This window comes from Vanellus vanellus (genome assembly GCF_965231255.1).
Source record: "Vanellus vanellus genome assembly, chromosome: 3".
In the NCBI taxonomy this organism is placed as follows: domain Eukaryota; kingdom Metazoa; phylum Chordata; class Aves; order Charadriiformes; family Charadriidae; genus Vanellus; species Vanellus vanellus.
In genome coordinates, this window is record NC_138907.1 from 96,234,445 (window position 1) to 96,253,307 (window position 18,863).

The 18,863-nt window shown below is 40.2% G+C and overlaps 1 protein-coding gene across 1 annotated transcript in view; it reads left to right on the top strand.

Moving 5' to 3' along the window:
- COL9A1 (collagen type IX alpha 1 chain) overlaps positions 1-18,863 on the top strand; it is a gene marked incomplete at both ends in the record, with an annotated part of 75,128 nt that overhangs the window by 8,886 nt on the left and 47,379 nt on the right. Inside the window, 8 exons of the mRNA XM_082480633.1 lie at positions 1,510-1,906; positions 10,080-10,157; positions 10,874-10,894; positions 12,023-12,097; positions 12,598-12,633; positions 12,743-12,805; positions 15,693-15,746; positions 16,323-16,358. Coding sequence (XP_082336759.1) covers positions 1,510-1,906; positions 10,080-10,157; positions 10,874-10,894; positions 12,023-12,097; positions 12,598-12,633; positions 12,743-12,805; positions 15,693-15,746; positions 16,323-16,358 — 760 coding nt within the window. The remainder of the gene's footprint in view (positions 1-1,509; positions 1,907-10,079; positions 10,158-10,873; positions 10,895-12,022; positions 12,098-12,597; positions 12,634-12,742; positions 12,806-15,692; positions 15,747-16,322; positions 16,359-18,863) is intronic.

Here is an 18,863-nt window from a genome sequence, read left to right on the forward strand (position 1 = left end):
AGCTGGATCAGACTACTGCATCTGTAGTCAACAGAGACACAAGACATAGCAAATCACAGTTTAAAGATAACAGTGAGAAACATCCTCTGACACCTTAGTGTATCTCTACACCTTGTGTAATGAAATAAACTTCCAGCTAAACATGCCTCTTCCTCATACACCAGCTTTCAGGTGTACGTAAACGCTCGTGGGGGAAAAGGAAAAACACCTGCAGTTTGGGTAGTTTATTAATAAGACGAAGCTGCTGCTGCTGCTGCTGCCAGCCTTTCCCTGGTCCTTACTGAAAGCTAGCTGAGGCTGTGCCGTCGCCTGCTGGAATATGATTGCACTACAGCTTTGGACACTTAAACATCAAAACTACAAATTGTGGAGGCTTTATCTGGAAGTACTCTCTTACTAAATCAGTAGTTATCAAACATACAGAATAAGAACTAATTTATTCTTTTTTTTTTCTTTTTTTTTTTCTTTTCCTTAGCCTAAGGCTTGACGTTCACTAATGCTGGCTAAATTTGTGCTGAGATAGGATTGATCTACCACTTAAAAATAATCTTTGTTCAAAATGCCTCCTTGCCTAAGAAGTTGTTCTAATGAAAACTAGTGACAAAAAAGCTCTGCATGTCTCCATATTTAATAAATTTACTCAAATACAACTTATTCTTAAATGTGGATAGATGGCAAATAATGTATTGATGTCAACAGGACTATGACACTACCATTTTACTATTCACAGAATATGGAAAGGCATATTTTTAAAATATTCTATTGGATTCACTGACATATTTGAGATAAAAAATGACATTACTGCTTTGCGCAGTGACACTGCCAGTAGTACTTGTTTGGGTTTCCAAATCTCATGTTATAGGAACTGCAAAAGAATGAAACATTTTAGACGTGACAAATGTGTTCCCTGCTACTTGTAGTCTTGTGGTTGAATGTTGCAGGGTATAATACATTTTTAGTGTGGGTTCTTATGCATATATTTGTCAGTGAATGATTTGTTGAATGATTTCTGCTGAAGTGATAGTTAATACATTAACAGACTGGTTATTGTCAGGCTGAACAAGAAAATGCATTTGCAAAAGACATTCTTATGTCTTCAAAACCAAATCAGATCTGCACTGACTATCTACCTGATCAATTATAAAGTCACAGTATGTTGACTGATTTTCCAAGTCTAATGGTAGGAAATAGCGTAATTGTAGGATATACTTTCTAAATGTGAAGTAGGAGTCTGCTGTTGCTCCATCCATTACACTTAGAAAAGGTTCTCATAAATATTGTACAATGTTGGAAGAACCCACATTTCTGAACCAGTTCCTTTTGCCATTAGCAACACTAATGACTCAAAAGGACATCCCGTTTTGGGATTCTCCATGCAGAAGAGCACAGATAAAAGCAAGTTTGAAATATGGTTCCACTGAGTAACTGTTTCTCATTAGTCTGTGTTGATATGTGGAGGTTTTCAGAACAAATACACAACAAATTTACTATGTTTTTGATCCTACACAGTGCCATATATTCCAATGGATTGCCTGATGAATATTCCTTTCTAACTACTTTTCGGATGACTGGGGCCACACTTCAGAAATACTGGACTATTTGGCAGATTCAGGATTCTTCAGGAAAAGAACAAGTTGGAGTGAATCTTAATGGTCAAATGAAAAGTGTTGAGTTTTCTTATAAAGGAGTGGATGGAAGACTCCAAACTGCATCATTTTTGCATTTGCCTTTCTTGTTTGACTCCCAATGGCACAAGCTTATGATAAGTGTGGAAGCAAACAGTGTCACACTTTTTATTGACTGTATTAAAATAGAATCCTTAAACATAAAACCAAAAGGGAAAATCAGCGTTGATGGCTTTGCTGTCCTTGGAAAACTTAAAAATAATCCTGAAATTTCTGTTCCGGTAAGTTCCAAAATCTTTTTACTGCAAAGAGTGTTTTTATAGGATCTTTACACTTAATATTTTTTTTTGTGGAATGCATCTTCAAATGTTTTCTGGAAGCAGAAATGGCAGAAAATACCATCTCCTTGGCAGGTAAGTACTAGCTATGCTTTTTAAATTTTGCACATGTATATACTGTGTAAGGTAAGAGATGACCCAGGTTATGTCTAAGTAAAATTTCTCAGACATCTACACTTCTGTCACTGGATTTTTCTCTGTCTGGATGTATCAGTTGGGTGTGGAGCTTGATCTAGAAGGAAGTCTCAGGACATGGATTTGTGGGCTGCACCTCACACCAAAGAGAGCAAAACATTCATTGAGCAAGAACTGAGGCCCCTCATATGCATGCACTGACCGTCAGCTAGAGATAATTAACTGTGTCTCTGGCATGATAAATATTTTAAATCATTAATACAAAGGGAATATCTCCTGTAAGAGAGATTGACGGAGGTCCTTTTTGATCTGCTCTGATGTTCACACAGGAAATGAGAGCACCACGTTTAAATCTCAGCACTAAACCAGAGATTATCATGAGTACCTTATACCTCAGAAGACTATTCTAATCATTGTGCTACCTGGTATGACCATGACAACAGTTGCTTTTCCTCTTTAATTTGTGTTTTTTTGAAAAAGGCTGACCTGGAGTAGACAGTGAACTCTTAAAGCAGGTTCTTGTTTGTGAATCTTATAAGGGATAAGTGTAGCATCAGACACTAAATCCAACCCAAGCGAAGGGCCCAGCAGAGCTGAGACATAAAGCCCCCTCGTCTCCGCAATACCTTCTCCTGGCTAGCTCAGGATATCCCACCCCTGTACCATGGCTGATGCCAATCTCTTTGTTAGATATTTAACTTCCCCTGTGCGTTGTAGTAGACACCTAAACTCACTGTGGAGTGCTCCTTCTGTGTAACCAGAGTAGGCAGCCAAATGCTTATTCTATATCCTGTTAGTGGATTTAATGCTGAAAATATCTTCTTCATGCTACTACACTGCAAGGAGAGTTGTTTTGATGGAGAAAATAACATTGGGGGTGACATATGGTAAATATTGAATGCTTTTGTGCCCTTCAACAAAGAAAACTGCGTATGAAAAACTTCAGGGATTTCATTATTTGACTATCTGATTTAGTTTCTGAGATGAGCGGTTAATATAAAACACATATAAAGTGTCACACCTGTAATTTCTAACAGAAAAAAAAAATGTATCTGTCACATCTGCATTTTGTCTTTCAGACATCCATGAAAGTGTTTTCTCAGATAGTGTTTTTTCAGCTAATGAATTATATTGCACTTTATGCTGAATAATGTAATAATTTTGCCCCACGGTGCCACTAAATGACATTTAAGTCTTTGGGAAGGCTATTTCTGAATTCACTTTGTAGATTAAAAGGAAATAGTTTCAAGACACGATTGAAAAAATTGCAGAAAACATTGCCAAGTTCCATATATTATCCTGTTCCTTTTCCAAGGATCCTCTTTAAGAGCGTTAGGAATATATAAGTGGTAAGATACACCCATCTACATATACATATATATAGGGTATTCATTTCAAAGTGAGCTGAAAGGCAAAAGAGAATCAGACACTTAATATATTGTAACCATTTTCCACAAGCCTACACTGAAGTTTTGCATCAACTTTGAAATAAAAACAGTGAAGTGAGATGTAATCTTTTAACTATATTTCATGTTGTTTGCAAAAAATGTGGCCAAAGGATAACCAGCATTGTATAAACTTGAAAGGGGAAATGTTGCAACAAAAAAAAAGCATCTCATGCTTCATCACCTCTGTATGTATAGGTTACTATATTGCACAGGTTAGAAATCAGTTTTACCTGAAATATAATGACAGAAAGCTGTCCCAGGAATCTGAAAGTGGCTACCTAGTATGTTGCTACAGATGTGGATTAGTAAATATCACTAGCTAAAAAGTTTTATTAATTTTGTTGAAAACAAAAATTAGTCTTTCAAAATGTCATTCAAAAGTAATCAGCTAGAGCTGATAATGTAGCGATTAGCTGCATACGTATCTTAGCTTTGCTAAGCGGTCTGAGGGATACTGATGGATGAATGGATGGGATGATGAAAACATTACATATTCTATGCATGTTACTAGGATGAACAAATTTTGTGTTCCTCTTTGGAAAGATATTTAGATTAAATGCACAGAGTTATAGGTATTAATGTAATACTATTACAACAAGTAGTATAGGCTGCTACACTAAATTGTGCCCTCAAGTTAGACAGAGTCATTCCTTTAAAAATGAAGAGGGTTCCTGTTGCTTCTTGAATGATTAGAAATGGTAGCCTACAAATGACGAGGGAAATGTGGCATTAAGATCACCTTGGCAAGAACTCTGGCTTCTCCCCCTTCTCTGTTGATGCTCTGGCTGACCCTTGGCTAGAATTAGCAATTCAGGAAAGCAGCCAAGGAAATCTGGAATCTTGTCCCCCTTCCTCTCCAGCCTATGTTTTGCAGAGACTTGCTCTTTTCAACGAGACATACAAATGAAGAACAACAATTACCCTAGGGTCTTTGGGCATCTGGTGGCGAAGAACGTCTGGCATTAACTTCTGCCTCATCTACGTTTAAGCACGTGCATCATTAGGCACTAGTGTGAAGCTACATTAAATATAGGACACCCCTCTTCAAGGATGAAAGGACAAAATGGAATTATGTAATTTTTACAATTCACAACTTACCATGCAAAATATTTGTTTACTCCTTTAGCATGTTTCCAGGGAGATTCAGTCATATTTAGTGCATTTTACGAAAAAAATAAAATCTTTGCATAAGGTAGGCCTCAAAACAGGAATAAGATGCACATTTTTTGATAAAAAGCATAATGAAGCAATGGAACAAATGATCAGGGTAGGAAGAAGGTAAGCATCATGTTACTTTTTTAAACCAAGTGTGGATGTCTAAAAATACATTTTAATTCAGTTGGAACTGTGGGTTTGACACAATTAAATTGCATGGCTTGTGCTATGAAGCCAAAACTGACAATGGTAGTGGCACAACCTGATATTATAAAAATGTAGATTTAGGATTACCATATTGTCTGAAATTATGATAAATCACACAATCTGATGGACTGGTAATTTTAAAATGGCTTTTTATATTGCACAAGTTTCTGGTTTAGCCTCTGCATTTATTTTCTCTTCAAATCAAGTAAATAAATCTATGTTCAGGGATATTCTAGGCTTATCATTTAACTTGCTTAATTATACTGAGTTTAAACATCTCAACAGTCTTGGTTATTTAATATGCCCAAGGCACAATTTCTAATTTATTTCCAGGCATTGTTAAAGTATATTACTTCCAGTGGTATCATTTTTAAAGGACATAAATTATGTGTTTCCTATTCTTCTTTTTTGCAGTATTCTGTGAGTGCTCTATTTATCTTGCAGAATAGGTCAACTTCTTATAGGTGCACTGTAATACATGTCATTTTAAAAGAGATTCTTTATTGCTTGTTGTTACTATGATTGCCTAGGAGAGTAATAGAGTTCCATCAGAAACTATGGCTTGCCTTTGAGCCTTTACAAGGATTTATTCCAGGATTTCTGGAATGTTTTATGGAGGGCAAATTTTCATACAGGTTTACAGCTGCATTTTATCCTTTTTAGATAAAAAAGAAAATAGCTCTTTTTATCTAAAAGTAATTCAAATAATCCACTATAAACTCTAAGCAATACAAGATATATCATCATTTCAAAACAGAAAAAGAACTTCCTAAATCACATGTTTGTTATAGGAAGGTAAGGGCATTCATTTCTTACTGCTCAAAGAGTAACTGCTATGAGATGATATAAATTGCCTTAGTTTCTGCAATTTCAGAGGCATTACCTTGATTTTTTTCATAATAGACACTAAGCACTGCTAAAAGTGGTCATTATTTAATTGACATTTAATGCTGCTAACTAGTTCAGGGCAGCTACACGACTTGTAACATCTAAGAGGAAGCTGCTTATCAATATTTGCTGTTCTGTGGTGTATTAATTTACACCACAGAACAGATTGTGTCCATGTATCATAAAAAATCACATCTTGGGTCTTTTTCACCCTGTGAAATCTCACATTCAGAAGGCTCAACCCCTGCTGTGGAAAGTCCCATAACACCAGAATTTGGTGTACTGTTCTAAGGCTCTGAAAAAAGATGCAAGGAAAGTGGATCTCTAAAAACCCATTACAGAGATGTAGGGAAATGGATAAAACATGTTTAAAATAGCTCTAGAATTAGATACGTTTAATATGTGTAGCTTATTCTTGGTTACTTAATAATCGTACAGTCGATAGCAGACTCCCCTTAGAACAAACAGATATAATTGACAAAAATTGCAGAAAACTTTCCCCTGAAAATTGCTGAGCTGGGTTGTACTTCCCCTGAAGGGATGTCTTCTCTTGGCTCATTCTTGAGGCAGCAATCTCCCAGAAGGGACGTAAAAACATGCTCTGAGGGTCATGGTTTTCCTGAAAGCCTACAGTACTGCTAAATGCTTCCCTTTGACTGATGCTTTACTGAAAATACTACCCTAGATATTTAGGTTTCATTTATATCTTACTTAACCTTCACCTCTCTCATCTAAAGCACTAATAAGACAACCGAATTGCATAGCTGATTCTGGGATGTGCAAAGCTACGGGCATTTGCAGGCATTTCCACTGAACTTAGGAGGACAAAACAGTGAACAGACAGGCATAGCTAATCCAATTATATCTGTGCTAAGAAATTTATCTGAAATGGAAATCCTGTAAGAATCTTGGAAAATGGATGTCAGAAATATTGACCTATGGGTCTTAAATACCTACAGGTCTTGAAAGTTTACATTGCGATAGCTTCTCTTTATGATTACCCCTGATGTATCTGAGGTTAATTTCTGAGAACTTTGTGCCTATACGTCAACCTTAATCACACTTTGTATTGATATCGATAGAACATCTACATGAGACATCTACCAAATAGTCGTGTCTTTTAAATCAGCTTAACATAATCAACAAGACCATTGTGAAATACTGGTGAGGGAAAAGGTACCTTGATAGCAAGGCTAGGACATATTTGCCCTTCTCTCAACACTCCTAAACCAATGGGAGGCCAGTCACACCTTTTACTACCTTGCCAACAAGAGTTCTATTTTTCATTTTAAAACAGTCAGACAGGCTTCATCTCAATTTTTGCTTTATATAGCCTCAAAACAGCAACAAAAGCTCTAAGCAAGAAATTTATAGAGCAACCACTGTTTATTTTTTTTTTTTTTTAAATAATGCTGCCTGACTAAGCAACTATGAACTAAGAAATGTCAAATTAAAGCTGCATGTTCAAAATATTTCAACCCCTTTTACATTCACATTCACATTATGGTACAGTGTTTTGTAAACAATGCTAGGTATTTTTTCTGCCTGCCTCATTTATTCAAATGTTTTTTTGTGTGTCTTAAACTCATAAGAGTACCAAGCCTTACTTAATGCTCACCATTCAAATCCCTTCTTGAATAAAACAAAGTGATTGGTTGGCCATTCAAGAGCACTGGAAGAAAACATATGAAACACTAAAAGGATTTCCTGACTCAGTGAGTCAAGTTCCCACTGCAGCAAGCAATTGCATCTTATAATCTCATTAATAAATTTATCTCTGTTCTAATATTGATTATGTTCAAAGTTGAAAAACTGGGTTCAAAATTAAAAAATGTATATGCATTTGCTAGTAGTATTCTCCTAAGACACAGATATTGGCACTTGGACAGTCATGCATCAAAGTCTAACACAACCCAGTAATGACCATTTTATCATATCAAATCTTTCTCACCTTAGTACAGAAGCCAAAAACCAGACAGACAGACAGACAGACACACACGCATACAAAAGACAAAAAAGAGGTAATTATTTTCTACATAAAACCCCCAGAATGTGCTGATGTAGATGTTGGCTGCTGGTGGTATGTCTTAAAAGTAATTTTTTTCAGTGTTTACAGAATTTTTACCATGTTAAAAGTTGAAAGCACAGCTCAAGACTATTGATTCCAGTTACAGTTGTTACAGATCAGCTTTTTTGCATAACCTGTACCCAGATAATTCATTTCAGGCATCCAATTCCCTGCTCTTGCCCCATGCAGAATGCTTTCTAATGTAGCTATTTTAATTTAAATAATTTGTCAGCACTATGTAAGAGTTATGATGCAAAAGCAGACTCATTCAGTGGCATCTGTCTGCCTTTTCCACAAAGCCATCCTTTCTTTTTTTACCACCTTTCACGCCATTTACTTCCAAACTTACAGTTTCTGCAGTATGGGAACTATTTCCACAGCCTTGCTCATTTGGTCTTGTGAATGAGCAAAGTGTTCTAAGGAAAGAAGAGTGGAATCACACAATTTCACATTACATACAGATTAAGTTTGTAAAGGCAACCTTAATTATGGGATTTCCTAACTACTGAATGGATGACTTTTCAATTTTAATATTATTTAATACAATTTTAATATTAACAAACGGAAAGAATAGAAATTCTGTCACTTGAAATCATATCTATTTTAATTCAAATCAGAAATGTATTATTATTTGAGAAATAAATTATAAACTGCTTTAGAGCCAGTTATGGACCTCTTTCTTTCTGCAAGTGAGCTTCATAGGCGAATAATGTAGAGACTCAGGATTCAGAATGTAGTTGTACAGTGTGAAACAAATTATCATATAAGTATCATTTGATCCCATTTTTTGGCTTTTTATGAATCATTGTCCTCAGATTCCTGATACCCTCTTATTTTTATTATCGTATTGCTGCCTTGTAGTATTACATTATAGTATACATCCAGTTCTATATGTATATTATGACATTCAGTTGTCTATTATTAAGGACTAGGAAAGGTTTTGAACTGTGAATTGGATAACAGATGTAGAGAATTCACTCACAGATAGTGGTGTCAGATAATAGTTAAAAGAAATGAGGATACTGCCTCTTTTGTGCTCTCAGCACTCTGGAAACTGTGACGACTGAAAAGTAAACAACAGTAGAGATGTGATAGCGAGGATTACAGGAGTGGCAGCACTGAAGTGGTGAGGGTGAAAGCAAAAACACCCCAACAACAAAACAGAAGCAACTTGTGGATATGCAGGTGTCTTGCAGAGATCTTAAAGGACTTTACACTCAAAGCATTTATTAGCTCTAGCAGTTGGTATGCAACTAAGTCAATTTAAGGATGGTGGCAGAAGAGGAAATAATCTCAGAATGACAGTCTGCCTTCTGCATCAGTTATAGGTTGGGACTGAAGAGAGCAATGAGATATCCCAGAGGGAGCACAGAAAGCAGCCAGGAAGCACCAAGACATTATGTTGTGGAAGGGATGGTGGGGAGCTACTTTAGCTCAATAGAGTAAGAAGAAAGACTCAGAGAAGCAAAGAAACAAGAAGTGAAGGCCCCGGACACTCATTTCTGTTTTCAGCTTCTCAGAAAAATGAAATCAGAGTCTTTTCCCTACCAGGGCTCTATGTTGTAACAAGAAACAAAAAGCCTAAAACTTTATTTCCCCCCTAACTCCTCAGACATCCATAATGAATAGAGAGGAATAGGAGCCCCTGAATTTTATCATCAAACTGAGAAATCTCTGGATAAATCTCTCATTAGTAGGTCATAAGCCAAGCTGATACTGTGTGTGATGGGAAGGGAAAACAACCCAAGACTGTAAAAGTACGATACAATAAATATGCAGTTTAATATGCTTCTGGTACTTAAAATTCCATGTGATGCATTATATATCAATGGATATACCTCTGAAGCTGTATGTTTGAGCTATTCCATAACTTTCAGCAGAAGGTATGTTTTCTAATCTATATAGCATATCAATTGAGTTTGGCTTGCATCTTCTGAGACGAGGTTTGCCTTAATCCTGTGTCGTTTTCCAGTGCCAAATACAAATGTTCAAAGAAGGTGTGAAATTTCACACATGTATATTACCCAGTTGGGGGTGGGGGAGCGCAGGGTCAAGCCCTGCTCCAACCTGAGCTCTCCCATACACACGTAGCTATTATCATTAAATACCCACCCTTCAAAATATGCCGTTAGCTGACCGGGGGTTCCTCCTATTGCACCCTCGGCCACCGTGACCCCCTGACCCGAATTAATGTGATCTTTATCTCCTTCGCCAGTTCGAAATCCAGTGGATGGTGATTCACTGCGACCCCCTGCGACCCCAGCGCGAAGGCTGCGGCGAGCTGCCGGCCCGGGTGAGCGCCTTGCCGCCTGCTGCTGCCCTGCCCTGCCCTGCCCTGCCCTGCCCTGCCCTGCCCTGCCCTGCCCCGCCCCGCCCCGCCCCACCCTGCCCCGCCCCTGCCCCGCCCCGCTGCCTGCAGGCGGCAGCCCCCAGGAACATCATTGTACCTGCCTGGAGTTTTGTGTCTTTAGAAATCCCCCCCCCCCAGCACAGCAGCAGCCTCATTTTAACCCTTCCGTGACTTACTTTCTTTCCGCTCCCCTCCCCGTCTTCCCCCCTGCTTGGGTGGGAGACTCCCGAAAGCCGTGCCTTACAGGCGGGAGGGATTTTTGGCAGCCGCCGCCCTCCCGGGGGGCCTGGCGGAGGGAAACCCGGGGCGGGGGGGTGGAGGGGGAAGGTGGGGGTCGGTGCCCAAAGCGACAGCAGCAGGGCAAAGGGTTAAGGCGCTGCTTGCTGGCATTCAGTCCTCCCCTTCCCCAGCCTTCGGCTTTCCTCCAATCCCCGCCACCCTCCCCCGAGGCGTCCGCCAGCCGCCGGTGAGGGGGGCTGCGGCAGCGGGGCTCACCTTTCTGCCGCCCCGCTGCTCCCTCCATAGTTCCCTCCATCACTCCCTCCATAGCTATGGCCCGGGCTCTGCGGAGCCTCCTGCCGACGGGGCTTTTCCTGCAGGTTGTTTGCCTCTGCCTGGCTCAAGTAAGTTTATTCTGACTTTGTTTTTCTCCCTCGCAGATAAGCCAGACGGTAATCGAGGTAAGTGCGAGGGAAGGGACGGTGCTCCTTGCTCAGGGAAAGGGTGTTGGGTGAAGAAGGGCTGAAGGCCACTTTCTGCCATGCCCTGGTACAGACCCGCTGGAGGGTTTTCGGCCCTTTTCTCCCCCTCAGTAGCTGTAAGTTGACCCTGACTGCGCTGCTGGCAAGGGCGAGCTGACCAGAGGGCGGTGGGTGCCGTGTGTGTGCCAACCTGGTGGGCATCAGACAAGGCGCCTGGTGACACGGCAGGGCTTGAGCTCCATCTACAACTACCACCGGGGAGATTATTACTGGGAAAACTGGTGTGGGGAGGAAAGGTGTCCAGAGCAGCAGTGCAGTGGAGAGCAAGGGGCCAGGCTCAGGGTCCCAGCGGGGCCCCGGCCAGGCTCCTGCTCGCAGAGCACTGTTGTGGGGCCGCAGCCGGAGCTCTCTCCGAGGAGAACAGAGCCCCCCATTATAGGGACGGAGACCTGTAAAAGCCTTTCTCTTGGTTTCCACAGGCTGGTGGCGCCTCCCACCTCCCCCTCGGGAGCCCGGTGCTTTGAGAAAAGCGCCTCTGTAGATGCTAATGTAATCCTGAGGAAACAGGGGAAACCGCTGAGCCCGGCAGCGAAGCTGGGAAAGGGTTGTTGTAAATTTGCTTCTTGGGAAGACTGTCTCCATTGTGTTGGCTGAATGAGTAACTGGAGTAGCTTAGTGAATTTCAGAGTTTGATTTGCAAAGTTTTTGCATTGTTTCTGCCACTCTGCCATTACCATTCAGTGTTCAGATCCTGCTGGGTTGGGGAGTTGAGCCCCCCCCCCCCCCCCCCCAGCCTTTCCCTGGCCCTGCCAGCATCGCGGGGTGCAGGACCCTGGCTGGGCCGGGAATGGGGGGTTTAACACCTCATCCCCCTTCTGCCCACGAGGGGAATGCTGCTGGTCATCACAGTGACAGCTAAGATGGGATATAGGGCCTGTAGGTCCTGACAGGCGTGGGGTGAGGACACAGCTCCTCATCCCAGCTGTGACCCCCTGACTAACTCATAGAAGCCGCCTCTCATTGTGCCGGTCCCCCCAGACTGGCTCTCACAGGTTTGCCAGGATCTAATTGCTCCTTTTTTTTTTTTTCTCCCTTATTCTTTGTCAGAGAGGTCTCCCTGGTCCACCAGGCCCCCCGGGTCCACCAGGGCCACCAGGAGTTCCCGGTATTGATGGCATCGATGTAAGTGTTTGCCATGCCCTGCCTAAGAAATAGAAAATAGAAAATACCTCGAGGGATTGATGGGTCTCATACCCTGTAGCAGGCTGGGGTCAGGAGCAGAATGTGGCCTTTCAGATTATGTCTGATATGGAACACAGGATTATTTATTCTGTGTAATCAGCATCATATGCTATGATTTTTTGCCTGAAATGGGGTGTAGTGGATTTATAATTCTAGTATCAAAAGGGACTACGTATTATCACTTGCACTAAAGCGTGATAAGGATTTGTGGCATTATTCCTGATAGGAACCACTCTGTATTTTCCCCCAATTCCTGCCAGAAGTTTCTGTGCTTTTTTCTGTTAGTCTATAATAGAGATCGTGTGGGTTTAATATTAATTTCCTACAATAAGAATCAATTTGGGATTTTTCCTGATAATCTGCAAATCAGTGTTTTTCATGAGGGACCAGAAAAGGACACTGTGGCTCTGACTAATACCTTCCTTTACATATCTTGTTAGGGGGAGAGAGGTCCCAATGGCCCCCCCGGTCCACCGGTAAGTGATTTCAGCTATTTTGCACTCGCTCCTGTGAGAGAAGAGATTTTGCGTTGTGTTTGAGCTTCCCTCTCTGAAACACGTTTAACTGTCCATTTGAATCCTGAAGGGTCCAGATGGGGATGCAGGCAAACCAGGATCCCCTGGCCTGCCTGGAGAGCCGGGAGCTGATGTGAGTACACTTGATTTTCTGGAATTTCCTCTTTTTTTTTTTTTTTTTTTTTTTTTTTAGGAAAAATTCTTGGTTTTAGTCAATTTTTGCAGAAGCACGACCTCCTTTTGTGGTCTCTGGCTTCCTTGCAGCCACGTAGGGCAGAGGCACTTTTCTCCATGCTGGAAGATGCTTCTCTTGGAGGAGCACAGCCCGGCTGCGGGCAGCCGGGGCCGTGGCTGAGGAAGGGAGCAAGGGCTGTGGGGTGCTGCCACCCCCGCTCCAGGCAGGACGCTGAGGGGAGGAGGAGGCCGCCATGCTTCCTCCTCTGGAAGCAGCCCCAGATCAGCGCCCCGCCGGGCAGGAAGGGCAAGAGGGTGGGGGACCCAAGCCCAGGCCTGGACGGGAGGGTCCGCCGCGGCTGAGGGCACCGGCGGCACCTGAGAGACGGGGCCGGCCCCGAGCGGGGAGGATGGGCCCGCTCCACACCTTCCCCGCCGGTAGGGGGCGCCGCCGCCGCTCGGTAACGGTTAGCGGCGCGCGGTGAGCAGGGCGGGCCCCGCTTACTCCCGGGTAGCGGGGGTTTGATGGGGGGGGTGGGTAATTTTGGGCCTGGTTCCCTAAACCGGAAAAAATAGGAAGGGGGGGGGGGAAGTTAAAAATATCAAATCAGCCCTATAGGTCTGATGTTACACCGAAGTGTTACTATAAAAGCAGTTATTACTGTGCCCAGCTCTGGAGCCCTCAGCGCAGCAAAGACACGGAGCCACAAAAATGGCCTGAGGGTTGGAGCACCTCTCCTGTGGGGACAAGCTGAGAGAGTTGGGGTTGTTCAGCCTGGAGAAGGCTCCGGGGGGACCTTGTTGCAGCCTTCCAGTACTTAAAGGGGGCTTAGAAGAAAGATGGGGACAAATTTTTTAGCAGGGCCTGTTGCGACAGGTAATGGCTAAACTAAAAGAGGGAAGATTCAGACTGGATATAAGGAAGAAATTTTTTACAATGAGGGTGGTGAAAGACTGGCACAGATTGCCTAGAGAGGTGGTAGATGTATCATCCCTGGAAACATTCAAGGTCAGGTTGGACGAGGCTCTGAGCAACTTGATCTAATTGAAGATGTCCCTTCTCATTGCAGGGGAGGTTGGACTAGATGACCCCTAAAGGTCCCTTCCAACCCAAATCGTTCTATGATTCTTAAAAAACCAACCTCCCAGACTTCAGCCACTGCAGAAGTCTATACCTGCTGATATATCTTCCTTTCTTTGTGGAAAATAATACAGAACAATAAAGTTTCAACATCATCTAGTGTTGGCGGCCTCTTAAGTTGTGTCTCTTGAATAAATTACTGGCAATAAAAACACCTTCATGCATTTTTTTGGAAAACTCTTCAAATTTCTCTCGAGAGCAGTGTTTGAAAGCATTTCTTGCTGTGAAGCAAGATTGTTACATTAGTAACCTCTTATGCCAAGAGGTAGGCAATCTTATGTTTAATTTACATAAGTGGTAGAATACTTTCATAATTTAAAAAATCAAAAAGAAAGATCAAATTTAACAAGCTCGTATATTAGAGAATATTGCAAATTATATAAATGAAAAAGCCCAATATTTGTTGAAGATTGCAATACTGTTAGAGGTTAATTTTTAATTTTCTTTTGAAAAGAGATTTAGTGGATGTAGAGCTGAAACACTCTTTAGTTAAACTGTTCAAATTTTAAATCTGTAAGAGGAAATGGGGTTGCCATGAATGGCATGATGCCACTTCATTTTTTCCTGGAAACAATACAGGTCCACAACCCATTCGTACATGTCAAAAGCCCATAAGCAGATCTTTAAAAAATCATTGCTTCTTATAATTTTCACTTAAGGCATAGTTTTGTTATCCTTGCCAGAATTCATGATAACAAAATCGGGTATGATAACAACATTTTAAACTCAGCTCAGCTTTTGGTATTTGTTCGCGCTTGCATATTGCCTCATATTAGTGGACAAGTGAAACTAATTTTGTGTTATAGAATACTGTGTTCTGAAATGGTGAGCCTTTTTTATTTTTACTTGAAGACAAAACATGGGGCCTTATTGTCCTCCCACTGTGCATTCACCTTTTAATTGGGCTTTTAGATTTATAATACCTTCTTCCATGTTTAATTGGTGAAGCAGCTCTGACTTTTTAAATCTCATTTTTCTTTCACAGACTATTTCAGTGTCAGGTTTAATAGACTGAGTAAAGATACTGTACAGTAATTGCCTGTAATGATCATGTAAGCTTTCAAAAGCAAATTTTCAGACAAAACATCCCTTTGAGTGAACACTGAATTGCTGGAAGTGTACCAAAAAAGAAAAGTATACGACAAATGTAAAAGCAAGGCTTTTCTTATGGATATATGGAAATTTCTAAGCCTTATAAGCTGGTTAAAATTTTGGAAAGAAAAGAAAACAAAAGAACTTCAAATGAATTTGGAGTTATAATGATTGCTTTTTAACTTTAACCAGATAAACAAGTGTGGTTCAAAGACTAACCTTAAATCCAGCCTGGCAGCTGTGTTGATTTTTTTTTTTTTTTTTTTTTTCAATGTATGAATTATTTGACATTGAAAGTCTGAGCCATGAACTAAATTCATCAGTCTCCCATTGGGAGGAAATAAGATCATGTGAGATCGTGTGTTTAGTTTAATTGTGATTTAACTGAGTAATTTTTGAAAGACTCATATCACAGGCACTGCTGTTTGTCATGAGAATCTAGTACTTTGAACCTGGACAGTTGTATCTGTACATATAAATAGACATTTGAATTCTAAGTCTCCTGCAGTAACTTATTTAATAGCTTTGTTATTCTATGTTTTAGATTTTTTTCTGTTGTGATTAAGAAAACATCGTAACCTTTGCATTAACATTGTATACATTACTTCCAAAGGGATTTACAGGACCTGATGGCACACGTGGAGCCACAGGACCAAAAGGACAGAAGGTAAGAACAAAATTACGTATGGAAGTATGAGATTTTTTTTCCTTTTAAAGCAGGATTAAGGAGATGCTGCAGCCTTTATTACAATGTTAAAACATCTATATAATACAGACCCATTGGGCCCTTTTCAGATAGTACAAAACAATTTCCATTCCCCCAGACAGCAGTAAGGAATGGTGGCATTACATTGATGACATTAAGGTTGAGCATCTTCAGTAATGATGAGGCTCTTTCCATCTTGTACTGCAATTATGTCATAGTAATATGTAGTGGAAACCAGAGCAGTGAAACCTGACTTAATCAGTAATCAGGCAAATGAAATACACATCAGAAGTCAGAGTAACCAGCACGTTTGAATATTATTTTTTTTTAGGGGGGGGGGGGGGGGGGAAGGCCCGAGCTGGTGCTGGTATCTTTTTAATATTGAGAAAGTCTTTCCTTTCTATCAAGTCTCACTGAAACCAGTATAGCATTAATGAAGCGAATACTTGCAGAATATATCCACTAAATGATAGCCTCCAAAAGGTGAGAGCATCTTCCTGTATGTTGTTTATAAAACTCAATTTTTATCTTTTAAAGGGTGAGCCAGGACTGCCAGGTGCTCGTGGACTTCCAGTAAGTCATACATTTGGTATATGAAGAAGCTTTTTAGAACTTCAGTATCAGTATGAAGGATTCTTACCATTAAATGTAGTGAAGAAAAGCCAGAAATTATTTCTGAGGTTTTGAAGAGCTCATAAGATGTTATAGTACTACATTAAGGAACCTTTTTATCTTTATATCACAGTGTGCAGATACTACTGGAAGGATGGGCTTGGTTTGTATGCTGTAGAAAAGAAAGGAGTGTGTGTGATGTGGCTGTGACACGTACCGTTGTTTTCCATCTATTTGTGAAAATGCTGTAGAGACGGGCGAGCCCACATTTTATTTGTATAAATTAGTCTACAGTTATTCCTGTTTCAGCTCCTTGCCATGTGTTTAAATGGGATCACTAAAGTGTAGATGCTGTATGGGACTTTCTGTGCTGTTCCATATGAAAACAAAAAATATGAGAAAGGACCTGCAAAGAGTACTGTTCCAGTTGGCATGCAGATGGATTTAACATCCTTCTTTGGGGACTGAAAGTAATTGTGAATTTCAGGAATTTTACATGGTTGAAGAAGTGAATGATGGTTGGCATGTAGAAACTTAGATTATATAGGAAACCAGGAAAAACCTCAAGGAAAATGAATAATGGATGACTGGCATGAAATTGTGATAGGGCTGCAAATAATTAAAATTTGATTAAAAATCAGGTTCTTTTTGGAGAAATTACTGGAATTAAATAGAAGAGGCATTGTATTCTGATATAGCACTCCTTGATGTGAAATTCTGTATCTTTGACTGTGTCTTTGTATTTGTGACCCTGTCCCATTAACTTTCATTAAATTTATATTAAACAATAATTTTGATATTTAGCCAAAGAGAAAATTATAATGTTATTCTTGAAGATGTTACATTATAGACACGTTCAAACTTAAGATGAATCATTCTATGTCGACATTTCCATTTAATTTTTATGGATGCTGTTTCTTACCTGAAAATCTGGAAAATAGGTAATACTTTTCTAGTGGCTGGTCAATCTGTAGACTCAATATATGAGCTAAGTTTAATCACAGAAAATAGCAGAACTGAGGTAGCTTCTAGGTACCTCTAAAGTCCTACATTTTTCTGTTAAGGGTTTGAGATTTTTTTATTTTTTTATTTCAATTCTTTTCTGTCAAGTAGATGGGAGAATAATTTCTGAGACATTTGCATTTTAAAATGTGTAGCTGGAATGCAGAGATAGCTCAGCTTTGTCAGATATGTTACTCAGATGATATGGAAAAAAGTGTACATGAAAAGAACTACTATGGCAGAGGAAAAAGTGGGGAATTAAAACTGAATTACTGAAATACTAGGTTAAAATACTGTAGTATTTTAGCTTGTCAACTGAAATGAAAACTGACTTGGGGAAAATGTACACGATTTTACGTCACCATTAACAGACTAATGTGAGAGAGTGCATAATTTAAAAGCCTTCAGAAAAAGTGGGTATATAAAATATACATAAAGAGAGTTAATTTCAGAAATGGAGATCTTACTATGGGAAAGCAGCAAACTGGACCAATTTGTCAAGTTAAATTCCATTCAGAGCAGCGCTTACCTGATTCAGGTCTTTTGTGACTGTATTTTGATACTGTAAAAGCAATAAATCTGATGAGATTTTTGGGCCATTGTTCAAAGTTTAGTGATATTTTTGTTTGCCCTGAGACTTTCAGTCTTAAGGTGATAACGCTTCAGTGAACCCCAGTAGGAATTGTCTTTGGAGTTGTTCTGCCTCTGCTTAATAAGGAACTGAACCTTATATTTAAAGCTGAATCTGCAGGAATATTTATAACGAGGAAATGAGAACTCTTAGTTATTTAAAGCTAAAGAAAAGATGCATATACTTAGTCACCTCCTGTCATTACCCTTGAAATGATTAAGGTTAAGGTTAATCCTTAGACCTCACATTTTAGGAAAAAGCCTAATGTTTGATTTTGTAGCTCCATGGTTGTTAACCCATACATGCTGAATCCATATGGAAAGATCAATGGTCAAAGTAAATCCCTTGGGGAAATTCCATTTATACAGGCTTTCCTTTTGATGAATGGCTTTAAGCTGCTGAAGATATAGAGCAGTTAGTGGAAGTTTCTCAAAATGGCCAACACCAGTGATATCACCTTTAGTGAGATTAAATGGAATGAAACCTAATTAAAAAAAAAAAAAAGGTAGAAGTGATAGTGCTGGAGTGTGATGGTTGTAATTCTCAGATTCAGAGACTTTTTGAGAAGCTCTTACTACAAGTGTGAAGTAATGACATATGGGTAGGATTGTGCGTATTTAGTGATAGAGAAATTTAAATATTTTAAGGTCTACTAAAGCACAGCTTCTGGCACAGGGTGCACATACAAATACTGGTATGTGACTCTTCGTGGTGGATGGTGGCACATCCGCATTGATGATGTGGAGGTACTTACCAGGTCTACAGGGTGAGTGTCTCTGAACCAGTTGATTACACTGCCCATGCCCGTGCACTCCTTGTGCTCTGTAGAACAG